At 47.6% G+C, this 13,439-nt stretch overlaps 1 protein-coding gene across 5 annotated transcripts in view; it reads left to right on the plus strand.

Annotated features, from left to right (window-relative positions):
• The window catches only part of NHSL2 (NHS like 2), a 110,732-nt gene extending 98,066 nt beyond the window's left edge, over positions 1-12,666 (plus strand). For 2 of the 5 annotated variants that reach the window (XM_023734684.1, XM_023734685.1), the window contains exons 2-4: positions 7,052-9,379; positions 11,399-11,531; positions 12,280-12,666. In XM_023734684.1, the coding sequence (XP_023590452.1) occupies positions 7,052-9,379; positions 11,399-11,531; positions 12,280-12,601 (2,783 nt within the window). In that variant the 3' untranslated portion in view covers positions 12,602-12,666. Of the gene's footprint in view, positions 1-92; positions 249-3,234; positions 3,363-3,671; positions 3,868-5,737; positions 5,870-7,051; positions 9,380-11,398; positions 11,532-12,279 lie in introns of all 5 variants that reach the window. The other 3 variants (XM_023734686.1, XM_023734682.1, XM_023734683.1) reach the window with 3 other exon arrangements.
• The last annotated feature ends 773 nt before the right edge of the window (positions 12,667-13,439 follow it).

Here is a 13,439-nt window from a genome sequence, read left to right on the forward strand (position 1 = left end):
GGGGCGGGCCTCACCGTGCGGGCGCGCGCCCACTGGCCCGGCGCCGCCCCGCCTCCCTCGGCAGCGCGTCTCACTGACTCTCTCCTTCTTAGCTGCAGCTAACTCGGGTCGGGAAAATGCGACGGCGACTGCCCACTCGAGGTCGTCATGGCGGCAGCCAGTGAATGTGTTCCTCTCTTCAGGCAGGCCCCCGAGTGTAGAGGAGCTGCTTCGCGAGGCGCAGCTCAATCTCCAGAGCCTGTTGCAAGGTACTGAGAGGGAGGGGGGCTGCGGCTGAGCCGGAGGCGAGAAGCGTCCTGCGCGGCGGCTGGAGGGAGGCAACGAAGAAAGAGGACAGGGACTGCAAGAGAAAAAGAGAGCAATTACAAACATAGTGAAAAACAAAGCACACATTACATTTCCCACCTTTCACCTTCCAGACTAATGATTCTAAAAGGCTGTTTCCACCGGTGTCCCCCCCCCTCGCCCCGTTCAGTTAAGTAAGGAGCCCTGGTGGCGAAGTGGTTAAGGTCGGTGGTTCGAACCCACCAGCCGCTCCACAGGAGAAAGATGTGGCAATCTGCTTCCGTAAAGATTACAGCCTTGGAAACCCTATGGCGCATTTCTGTTCCACTCCAGGGCAATGGGTCAGTTAAGTTGCCCAAGGGAAAAAAAGACAGAGGCTGAAGCAGGTCAATGGGTCAGGCCATTCACAAAGAAAGCTGGATAGGAGATGCCCCCAAATGTGAGCCCACACACCCCTTAGCCCTCCTCTTTCCACGTGGCCTGTGCCTTTGGAATCCCATCACCGGAAGACAAAGGAACCATCCTGGGCTTCACTCACACTGCTCTTGCAGAAACCTTTTCCCCGTTTCCTGGGTAGCCACTGCCTCACTAAAGTAACCCCAATACGCAGCACTCAGCGTTCATCTCATCCTCAGTTCTCAAGACCACTGTCTTTGGAGTATACTGATGAGCTTGTTGTATGCAAAGCTGCCCCACACTACCTGGAGAAGCAGCCCCAGCCATTTTGTCCGAGCAGACTGTGTGCAGCAGGCAGAGTAGAGAAAACCTAGATTTTGGAATCAGGCAGAACTAGAATCTAATTCAATTCCTACACCTAACTAGCTGTATGACATTGTGCATATTGCCCAAACTCCCAGAGCTTTGGATTAATCAGTCATCTTTAAAATGGAGATTCTGATGCCCCATATGACACAGTTTTGTGAGGATTAATAATAGAAAGTATGTAAACCACTTAGCAAGATCATCTTGCAGCTGCAGAGACCCTGATAGGATGTAACATCCTTTGGAATAAGGGGCTGAGATAGGCACGATATTAAAGTTAATCTACCAGAAAATACAATGTGATTCTTGCTCGGTCCTTACAATACGAAAGGCATACACATAGATGAAAAGGGATTTATTCAATATAGGTGGCAAAAGTGCTACAAGGAGGATTACTGGGCTGCTGCAAATACCTGGATGAAGAGGATATGCATATGTAAAGATTCACTGAACTGCACACTTAAGATATGTGTGGTTTACAGTTTGTAAGTTATATCTCAATTAAAAAAAAAGGTAAAAATAAAACCTCAGTGATAGTCATAAGCTGGATACACCCTTCAGGCACTCACTGTCCAATCCAGGCCACTTTTCCAAGCCTAGAGGCCCTTCCTCCCTCCTCTTCACTCCAATCTTTACACTTTCTTCAAAGGTACATCCTTGCCTCATCCAAAAGAATCTTCTGACACTAATTCTGTACTTTGCATTCCCTCCATAACATAACGTGGTGCTTTGTACCATCCAGTTTGAGAAGACTTGTATAGCTCTGAACTGCTTTTTCTTTCATTTATTCATTCATCTCTTCCTGGGTCTGTATTTTGTGCACCTAACCAGGCTTGAGTTTCTCAATGGAAAGAATCACATCTCTTAGTACCCTTGGGTTTCCAGAAGCACCTAGCACAGAGCTGGATCCCCAAGAGATGCTCAGGAAACATTTGTTGAGTGAATGCTAAATGTGAAAAGATGTCATGTCAGCTCTCATTTATCCATACCAACAAAGGTTAACTCATATGGAGAACAGAAAACTGCAAAAGGGCCATCCAACTGGACTACAGCCATAACTTTCATCTCCTTGCCAGGGCAACAGTGACCTTAGAAAAGCAAAATTCCAAGGGACACTATGAGCCTTGTGTTCCCATAACAGAGCAGCTACCATGCAGAAAAAAAGAGTCAATGTGTTCTGCGTAGCCACCAAGGGCAGAACGAGGACCAGTGGGCGGAAACCTAGAGAGATTTCACCTCAAGATAAGGAAGAACTTTCTGACACACCTGACAGCCTCAACAGTCCATGAATGGAATGAGCTGCCTAGGAGGGAGGCAGCTCCCCATCCCTGCAGGTGTGTGCACAGGCTGAATAAGCACTTGGAAGGGCTACCGAGGAGAGAGATTGAGCACAGAATGGGGTGTTGGACCAGAGAACCTTGGAGGTCCCTCTGAACCTCGAGTTTATATGACTCTAAGAGTCTGTTCTAATGTAAATACAGCCACACCTGTTTGTTCTTTGCCCTACTCTGGCTCTCTTCATTTACTAATCTAATTCATCACGGAAATCAAACCCATTCAACTATTATTGCATCCTTCTTATTCCCTGATGATGCTCCCAAACTTCTTCCTTCTATGACACTACCGTCTTCCCTTTTCTTCACCATAGCTCTCCTAGACCTCACACCACCCAAAGTGGGACTAAGGTGCAGGAAACCAGGCCAAAAAAAAAGAGGGAGGCTCCAGTAAGGGCTCTTGACATCTAAGAGAGAACTCCAGGTTGGACTTGCAAATGCAAATTTCTTCTTGATTCACACAGGTCACTTTTCTGGTAGGGTTGCAGAAAACCTGAAGAAGGCCTTCCAAGAGTGATTCTTGCAGTAAAAAGTAGCGAAATGTGTTTGCACCCTGAGCACCCTCTCCGAATTGAGCACACAAGGTGGGGGCCATGAGACGAGGGTTTGATCCCTGAACTAGCCAAGCGCAGGTTGAATTTATTGGCTTCCTTTTCTCCTCGGCCCTCTGAGCCCCAGGTAGAAGGGCTTTTTCCGTTTCAGAATCCAGAGGCTCAGACACCAGGAGATATTCTAAAGAAACAATGCACGTCAAGCCTGATAGCTAGAGCAGGAGTTCTGGCTCAGGGTCCTTCCCCAGACCAGTGCTTGGCCGTGGCTCCCTAGAGTGTGTATCCGCTGTGCTATTTTTCAGAAGAATATGAGGAACAGTACTCGGAGGCCAGACTCCTGGGGCAGACCTTCCGCTCTTCTGATGAGCTCCCTGAGGCCACCCCCAGTCCAAGGCCCCATTCTACCAGGCATCTGGAGTTAGTATTGATGGTGAGTTGCCTCCTCTTTCCCAACCTGGGAGAGCCAGCGTGCAGAGTTCACCCTGCACCCACTGACGGGACCACGAGCTGCTCACAATGCCCACTGGAAGCTGCTGCTCACCTTCACTCACCAGCAGAGCTACTCTGCAGCCCCACCAGGATGGGCCCTGCACAGGCAGGTACCTGGCCTGGCAGCCTGTCTACATTTTCCTGACTCCCAAATGATGCCTCCAGCCACCCTGCCTAAACAGCTAGCCTGTGGGCACTGGCTCATCTCCAGTCAGGAGCACACCCTTTCCATTACCTTCTTTCCCAACAGCCTACAAAACGGCAGCTGAGCAAGGATGAGACCACCACACAGGGTGTGAGGGCCCCCGAGGTCTCACTGAGCCTGTCTACCACAGCCGACAAGCAAACTGCCTGGAATAGCCCCTTCCCTCTACCCGTCCTAGAGGAGAAGCCATGGCCTCAGCCTTGCTCCACACAATCTGACATTGTGCCCATCAACATCTCTGGTAGAGTTGCTTAGCACCACCTCTGTTTGCTTGCCTCCATGCCAACTACAGACCATCCTCTCCAAATACACCGGGTGCTGGGGGAGGGAGCAAGACTTTGTTTGCTACTGGCTCACCTTCCACTGTCATCATCACGGCTCTAGCCAGGGGACAGAGGCATGCAGAAGAGGGGGCTCTGGCTGCTGTTTCTTCACTCCCTACTGGCACTACCTCACTAACTGATACCATCTGATAGTAAACAAAAAATTTATAACAGAAAACTCTAAAACTTTATGAACCTGTGTGTTCTTTCAAGAATGTATGGAAACTTAAGGTTCATGAATTCATTTTGATTTGGGGAAAGAAAACTTCTTGTGCCAAAAGCCAGGTCTGGCGCACACAGATAAAAGTTGGAGGGGAAGTGTGAGATTCATAGTGCTGGTAGGAAAAGGGGAAGGACCATACCCAGGGCATAGACCAAAAGCCTTGTGGCACTTTAGGTAGACACTAGGTCTTCTAGTGAGGTGGGCTTCTCAACTTGCTTGGCAAGTTTTTCAAGAAGGGAAGTAACAGAAAGGGACTAAGGCAAAAAAGACCAAAAGGGAATCTAGTACTACCTGTCCATAAGAGTGGAGAAAGTGATGTATGTAGCCCAGCTGGTTGTGACTTTGAGGACATGTGGCACACATACCATACCCATTATTAGTTTGTGTCTCACATTCCATTGGCTGTAATTGGAACAGAAGGAGGAGGGTCTGTCATTTCAGAGGGCGACAGGGCCAGTAACCTGATGAAATCAAGACTTCACTAACCCAAAGGGACCAGAGGGACCTGGTGAGTCAGCAGCAGCCCATGGTATGCTGGATAAAGTTGATGAAGACAATGAGGGCAGGTATGGCCACATATGGTGATGCTCCCTGGATATGTGGCATCATCTCAGGAAATCAGAGGCAGGAAATAGAGCCCATAGCCTAGGTAAATGTACTGACAGGAGAAAGGGGTGGTGAGGAGAGACTCACAAAGTGATGCTTGGTGCTTTGTTTCTAAATGTCTTATGCTGGATAAGGCTGTCCCTGAGTTTTGCCCACTGAGCCACTTGCTGGGGTGTGGGTGTATGTATGCAGCTCTGTGGCTGAGAGGAAAGGCTGTGATTAGCCAGCTGCTGAATGAGAGTGAGTGAGAGGAACTGCATACCTCCCCCCACTGCCCTGCCTCACCCTGATTCAGCCCCAGCGATTTCACAGGAGCCAAAGACTGACCCAACACCTTAAGAGACATGGACCTCAATTACCACACAATGGAGAACTTTGATAACGTGATCAGGTGGTGGTAGGACACAATATCAGGTGGCTTCTTGGGTGGTGGGGGGCAGTGGGGTAGCTTTTGGAGACACTGCCCTAACCTGGCCTGGCCCATATAAAGGCTTTCTCTGAGAGAGGATTCCAATCAAGCAACATCTAGTCTCAACCTGTCGCTCTACACCATTGGTTCTCACCCCTGGATGTACAACTGAATTACCCAAGAAGCTTCTATAAAATGCTTATACCTGGACCTACTCCCAGAGATTCATATGTTATGAGATACGTCCAGGTATTGGAGTTTCAAACACTCCAGTTTATTTCACTATGCAACCGAGGTTGAAAACCACTGCTCTAGTCTACCTGAGACACACAGGTGAACCTGCGTATGACCTATGAAAAACAGCATGTGTGCCTTGGGGCTGTGGGTGTCCAGGGCCAAATTGGGAGGAATGGGGAAGAAGTACCACCTGCCTAAATGCTATTCATGCTCATTGCTACTGCCATCATCCCTTCTCTTTACCTCAGGCCAATTTCCATTGTACTTTAAACAGAAACTAGGATGCACCCACGTGTCTTTATTTTGGCTACAGGACAGCAGTTTGATAAACATGCAACTTTGCGACACTCGTTGTTTAACACAGAGACAGCCGTGAATCCCAAGTCCACCCTGAGGCGGAGGCGAACCATTATTGGATTCTCTAACTTTTCCCAGCGAGACCAAGGTGACCCCACCATAGCTGATCTCACAGACCCATCCCCTTGCTCACTCCCACCAATCCTGCCCCCAGGTGATATTGTGGTGATGAGGAATAGGGATAATTAGAAGAAAATAGGCTTTGGATGTCCTAAAAATGCCAGTGTGGTAATTGAGGATACCAAAGGCCTTTTGTCAAGTGTAGCAACTGAATATGGAGAGCAGGTCTCCCGGGCTAATGAATTCATTATATTCGTGTTTCCCATTATACATGCCAAAATTAGGCAAAGAGTTAAAGGGGTGGAAATCATCTCTAAAACCACCATCTTAACAGAAGCATTACTACCGTTAAATAAGTGCCATCCAAAGAGCACAGACTGGAGAGAGCTGGATGTGAATCCTGGCCCCTCCACTTACTAACTTGGAGGCCTTAGTCAAGTTACATAACCTTTCTGAGCCTCAGTGTCTTCATCTGTTAACTGGAGATAATAATACTGACACAATAGACTTGTGAGCATTAGAGTTCTTTTATGTACTTTGCCTACCATTTACCTTATATATAATAGGTGTTCAACAAATGGTGGCTGTTATCATAAATTATCATAGTTGTAGTAGTAATAATATAACAGTAGTAATTGATGTGTATATGAGAAAACCTTTGGGAATTTTGAACATCTGAACTGTTTTACTCACTTCTCTAGGTTATTCTGTCTCTTATGTTACACAGCTAAAAAGTGACATGTGCCAAAAATGCAACCAGACTCAACTTTCCAGCTCTGGCATACTCCAGATGCATTGCTGGAGCTGAAAGTCACACAGTTCTGTCCTTAATCAGTTTGAAAACCTCTGCTCTCATCTCAGGAGAAGTGAAAGCTGAGGTCTATGATGGTTTCGTGAGCCTGGGGTGAAAGTATAGGGGAAAGAAACAAAAACCCATGTGACACTTCAGCTCTAAAAGGAGTAATCAAAGCTGAAAAGTCTTTGACAACTATCTGGACAATTTTAAGGGCACCCTGTCACTGACTCGCTATGTGGTAATGAGCAAGGCCCCAACTTCCCCAGCATCCTCAGTTATGGAAAAGAAGAACCGAGGAATTCTGACCAAGCTGTTGGCAAATGCTTCTGAGCAAAAACTTGGCGCTTCTGTCTCTAGACAGCTGATGGGGAAACCCCTACTGCACCATTAACATTCTGTGTTTACCTCCTCCAGGTCACAGCAACAGCCCAGCAGGCAGTGTGGCCCGCTCTACCACCTCAGACATCAGGCCCAGTCATTCAGTTACAGAAGGTATTCACGGAAGAGTTGCAGTTGGTCAGGAAGCTCGATTCCCAAATCTCACCTTGCCAGTACTAAGAAATCCTTCTAGCAATCTGGAAGAAACTCACCAGGAACACAGTGGTGCAAACCCTCCTGGCATGGAGAGCATGGGAATGGTGTACAGTGTTTCCAGTTCTTGCAATGGAACAACAGAATCTACATTTTCCCCTTCCTGGAAGGGAGATGCTTTCACCTACATGATTCCAAGTGCTACCAGCCAGAACAATCAAATCAATGAAAATGGAAAGAATCCTTCCTCTGGGAATTCTTGGGTCTCTCTGAACACACTCCCACCTTTGGTTCCTAAGGAGGCTGCTACCCTCCTCGTTGGTCATGATAACCCAGGAGGATGCAGTGGGTTAGCTGGCTACTCTGAGCACCCTACTCAACGAAGGCAAGTACCAGAAAGAGCCACCAAGATTGGCCTTCTGACCAGTGGTACCTCGAGACTGGAGACAGGCCCAGGTGGGTCCAGCAAATTCCGGGAGCGGTCACTGTCTGTGCCCACAGACTCAGGCATCACAGATGTGGACTATGACGAGGGGCAGAAGGCCAGTGAAGCCTGTGCCCTCCCTTATGCCAGTACGAGTTCTGAGGGAAGCAACAGTGCTGACAACATTGCCTCCCTTAGTGCCGAACAGGAGGCCCAGCACAGAAGGCAGAGGTCTAAGAGTATCTCCCTCAAGAAGGCCAAAAAGAAACCTTCTCCACCAATGCGTAGTGTCTCGCTGGTCAAAGATGAGCCAGTCCTCCTGCCAGAAGGTGGACCAGCATTACCCAAGGACCAGAGGCCAAAGAGCCTTTGCCTCTCCTTGGAACACCAAGGACATCACTTGTCCCACCCAGAGGCTCAGGGTCACCCAGCTGCGCCAACCCTCAAAGATTCAGAAGGTACACAATTATCCCACCACTGGTATCTTACTGACTGGAAATATGGTGACACCTACCAATCCTTGTCCAGCTCCAGCACTGCCACTGGCACCACAGTTATTGAGTGCACCCAAGTTCAGGGCAGCTCAGAGTCTCTTGCCTCCCCTTCCACCTCCAGAGCCACGACGCCGTCCCAACTCTCCATTGAGGTGGAGGCAAGGGAGATAGCCTCCCCAGGAAGGCCCACTGGACTAATGTCACCCTCCAGTGGATACTCCAGTCAGTCGGAGACACCAACACCCACTGTCTCCATGTCCTTGACCCTGGGCCACTTTCCCCCTCCAAGCAGCAGTGTCCGGGTACGTCCAGTGGTACCTGAAAGGAAGTCATCACTACCCCCGACATCACCAATGGAGAAAAGTTCCAAGTCACGGCTATCATTTGACCTACCATTGACCTCTTCCACCAAACTAGATCTGTCTGGGACGAGTATCTCCAACCAAAGCAAAACCAAGGTGAGCCGGCATCACTCAGATACAAATTTTGGGGCCAAGCTGGCTCCGAAAACTAGTCCCAACCAGCCAATCATGCCCATGGTTACTCAGTCTGACCTACGTTCTATTCGTCTGCGGTCAGTCAGCAAGTCTGAGCCAGAAGATGACATTGAGAGCCCTGACTATGCTGAGGAACCTGGAACAGAAGTATTCACCTTGCCAGAGAGAAAGATGAAACCTCCTGTAGCTGAGAAGCCTCCGCTGGCCCGAAGGCCTCCAAGCTTGGTCCACAGGCCACCATCGGTGCCCAAGGGGCACCAACTAACTTCACCTGTGTTGGCTATGACCACCAAGAACTCAATTCAACACATGAGGCCACTCCCTCCAGACATCTACACAGTGGTACGGAAACCAAAGTCCTCCAGCTTCTCTGATGGCAGGAGCCCAGAGGAGTCAGCAGCACCCTTACCGCTTGTTTTCACACCTTCGGCCAGTTCTTCTGGTGCTTTCTTCTCAGGAACACAGCTGCCTCCCCAGGGAAGTATGGAGGATGAGAGATCCAAGGTAAGAGCCCTGCCTGAAAGAATTAGCCTCCAGAGCCAGGAAGAAGCTGAGAAAAAGAAAAGCAAGATTCCACCTCCTGTACCAAAAAAGCCCAGCGTGCTGTATCTGCCTCTCACCTCACCCACAGCTCAAATGGAGGTCTATGTGGCAGAACCAAGGCTGCCTCTCAGCCCCCTCATCACCCTGGAGGAAGATGCCAAGTGTCCCCCCACCGGTGATGATCTGCAATCCCCTGGTAAAAAGATGACTTCAACTCCACAGGCTGACAATGAAAAGGAGGCAAGCCTTCTGGGTTAGTAAACTGTCTTCCATCTTTTTCTTCAAATCGCAGGAGATATAAGGATGAGAATGGAGTGCCAAATACAGAATCAAACACCCCCAAATAATCCTGATCCCAGGATGATCAAGTCAAGTAGATGCTCCTCTTGAGAGCTGGGGTTACTCTAAATGCCTTACTGCCCTTGGGATCAGAACTTACCCAGGGACTGATCGCCAAGGTCCAGTTTGAGCCAGTCTACCCTTTAACCCCTAATGGTGAGATAATGAAATCAAACTAGGTCCTAGGACCCTAGGACTTCGGGATCCCATCTACCTAGTCAGGCATGCATCCCCTGCCCTAGGCACTATTTCTCCACTTCAACTGTACAGTACTTTTCATTAGCCACACTGCATTTAGTTTCATGCCGGGGACTCAGTACCCCCTCATACTGAATTCAGGTGCCATGGCAGCATTTGTAGGCTTCTGAAGCAATGGAATATGTTACCAGCAAAACCTTTCTTAGTGCTTTTTAAAGGAAAGGGAGCTCAATTTCTTGGATGGTTTGAGGCTAGCTCTTCCTGGGACCGTAAGAATAGGCTATATAATGTTTCTCATCCCTTTTTGAACCCTTACCACCAAACATCAAAATTTCATGGCCTTCTTTAGGATGATTTGAACTTTCAAAATAATCACCATGACTAAAACAAACAAATCGAAGCCACAAATAATTTTCAAATATGGTTTCTCAAACTATGCATGCTCTCTCTGAGATTCAGATATGCCCCTACTCTCACCTACTAGATGAGAATCATTGCTTTAAATTGCTTTCAGCTCCTTGATTTTTTAAAAAATGAGGTGTTTACACAAAAAGAAACAATCTTTGATGGTTACGAGGGAGGGTGGGGTGGGAATGGAAGAACACGAAATAGACAATTGATAAGTGGTAACATTGGTGAAGGGTAAGACAGTATACAATACTGGGAAAGCCAGCACAACTTGTCCAAGGCAAGGTCAGGGAAGCTCTATAGACATAGCTAAACTCCCTGAGGGACTGAATTACTGGGCTGAGGGCTCTGGGGACCATGGTCTTGGGGAACATCTAGCTCAATTGGCATAACATAGTTTATAAAGAAAATGTTCTACATTGTACTTTGGTGAGTAGGGTCTGGGGTCTTAAAACCTGTGAGCGGCCATCTAAGATACTCCACTAGTCTCACCCCTTCGGGAGCAAGGGAGAATGAAGAAAACCAAAGACACAAGGGAAAGATTAGTCCAAAGGACTAATGGACCGCAACTACCAGAACCTCCACCAGACTGAGTCCAGCACAACTAGATAGTAGCCGGCTACCACTACTGACTGCTCTGACAGGGATCACGATAGAGGGTCCTGGATGGAGCTGGAGAAAAATGTAGAACAAAATTCTAACTTACAAAAAAAGACCAGACTTACTAGCCTGACAAAGTCTGGAGAAACCCTGAGAGTATGGCCCCTGGACACTTTTTAGCTCAGTAATGAAGTCACTCCTGAGGTTCACCTTTCAGCCAAAGATTAGACAGGCCCATAAAACAAAATGAGACTAAATGGGCACACCAGCCCAGGCGCAAGGACTAGAAGGCAGGAGGGGACAGGAAAGCTGGTAATAGGGAACCCAAGGTTGAGAAAGGGAGAGTGTTGACATGTCGTGGGGTTGGTAACCAATGTCACAAAACAATATGCGTACTAACTGTTTAATAAGAAGCTAGTTCTGTAAACTTTCATCTAAAGTACAGTAATAATAAATGATGTGTTTAAAACAAGAGACTGCTCAGGCAATCTGTTGTAATGGAAAAGGCATGAGAGACCCGGTGCCCAGGCCTATCTTCACCACTCACTCCACATTGGGCAAGTCACTAAACTTCTGAATCTCATGTTCCTCCTCTGCATAATGGAAACATTAAAAATCTCCACCCTGATGCCCTCCCAGAGTTTCTCTGAACATGAAATAACATATGAGGGTGTGCATTGTCCTGACTATTGTTGTCAAAGTCATCCCTTCTTGTTCTTATGCTTAGGGAGTTCTATGGAACCAAGTACTGAAGAAAAAAGTTTAATCAGTTATAAAACAGCCGAGTCGATTGCGGAAGATGATGATGACGTGTTTGTGGCTTCACGCACAACTGAAGATTTATTTACTGTGATACACAGGTCTGGACCCATTTCCTTAATTCTAATTGCAATTGCCTTCCCATTTTATACTGGAAGAAAAACTGCTACCTCCAGGCAGCCATTAGAATTGAAATTAGAGGCTAATTCAGATACCTACATATGTGAGCACAATACAGGGCCTCACATCTCAAATTCACTGACATCTTTGGGTCAAGTGGAGGCCCTTGTCTCCTAGCAACTGCTTGGCCTCCTGTAGCTCTCTATCTGCTATCCCATAGCTCTGTCTACAGTCAGAGACATTTAACCCTTCACAGAATTCCTTATACCAGAATATCTCAGGAGGAGTATCAAAGCAGGAACTCAGGCAAACGGGGACCGGATGGGGACCGGTTATTGGCTTAGTGACAAGGAAACTGGAAAGAGCCCAGTTATGGGAACTACGGCACCAGTTCAGAACAGGGTCAGCCCCTAGGCTGTATTGATTCAGGGTGTATGAACTACTAGCCCTGACTCCTTAGATCCTTCCTTAGCCCCAGAAGCTGGGCAGGACTGAGCCTGCAGGCACAGGCCAAGTGACTCCAGCTGTGGGCATTGAAAGGTGTTTGGGGGCAGAGGCAGGCCAACAAGGGACTCTGATGACTTAGAGGGGAGCAAGCTGGTAAATACTACTGCTTGCAAGGTTGCTGCATAGTTCTCAGGTTATGTCACTGGCATTCATGAAGTTATATGAAGCTTTAGTAAATGTCTGCTGCATGAGTTCACTTAAACCAAACTTTCTTTAATTTAGGTCCAAAAGAAAGCTGCTTGGCTGGAAGGAGCCTGGTGAGGCCTTTGCTGGCAGCAGACCAATCTCCCACTTGCCAATAAAGAACACAGCTGATTCTCCAGTCAGTGAGTCTGCTGCCTCTGCAGGGTCAGGCAGCAGTGCCAACCTAGATGCTGACAGAAATGATGATTTCAAAGCCCTGCTACAGAAGAAAGGAAGTAAGGTAACTCCAAGATCCCGTCCCTCAGCAGCGGAACTGCTAAAGACCACCAACCCACTGGCTCGGAGAATTATCGCACAATTTTCAAAAGACTATGAAACCACTGATAATCCCAGTACCTAAACCCTGAGTTCAGCAAGCATGGTTTAATTATTAAACTTGAGTAGAGAAGTGGGGAGAGGAAGGGTTTTAAAAAGGAACCATGGGAATAACAAGAGATCCTACATTTTCTTTTACATGAACTCACAGTCTGGACAGCGGGAGAGAGACCACTTCACCCACAGCTAAAATCATCAGGCACTTTAATCATTTTGAAATATTTTATGTTCTCATTCTTACAATTTTGACATTACTGACTACCAATTTTCTTATTTTCCCCTAATGATGTGCACTGAGAAGAAATTTTCAGACTCAAGGGCATACATGCCACCTTTTAAATCAAAGGCCAGGCTGCTCTATGTCTGGCTCCTGTCATGGAGGGGAATAGAGTGAGAGCAGATGGAGGACCGCCATACCTGAGGGGCTTAGGGTGCCATTGCTGATTATTCACTTTCCTGGCTAGGCCTTGATGGCCTTGTTTGGAGCTACAAAAAGATCCGGAGGCCTCTTCAACCACAGTTTAACTCTCCCCTGTGAGAGGTTTGCAGCTGTGCACTTATTTCAGCCTGAGGTTGATTTAATGTGGCTCTGTCCTGAAACTTCATGCCTTTTCCAGTTTGTCTGCACAGAAGTCAGGGTGATGAGTTTCAATAAACATATAGAACCCCCCCTCCATTAGCTAGGAAAGGTCAGGACTGGATTGTTTTGGATGAACCAAGCTCAGCCAACAAACAGGGCAGCCATTTGTTCACTCAGATCTATCCAAGGTAACTTGTACGTGTGCCTTGAGAACCTTCAAATGTCTCTCAACAATGATAGCTGGATCTGTGCCCAGCTCATGCTGCATTCTAAGAACTCTTAT

The sequence above is a fragment of the Trichechus manatus genome, unplaced genomic scaffold (assembly GCF_000243295.1).
Source record: "Trichechus manatus latirostris isolate Lorelei unplaced genomic scaffold, TriManLat1.0 scaffold00070, whole genome shotgun sequence".
Lineage (NCBI taxonomy): Eukaryota > Metazoa > Chordata > Mammalia > Sirenia > Trichechidae > Trichechus > Trichechus manatus.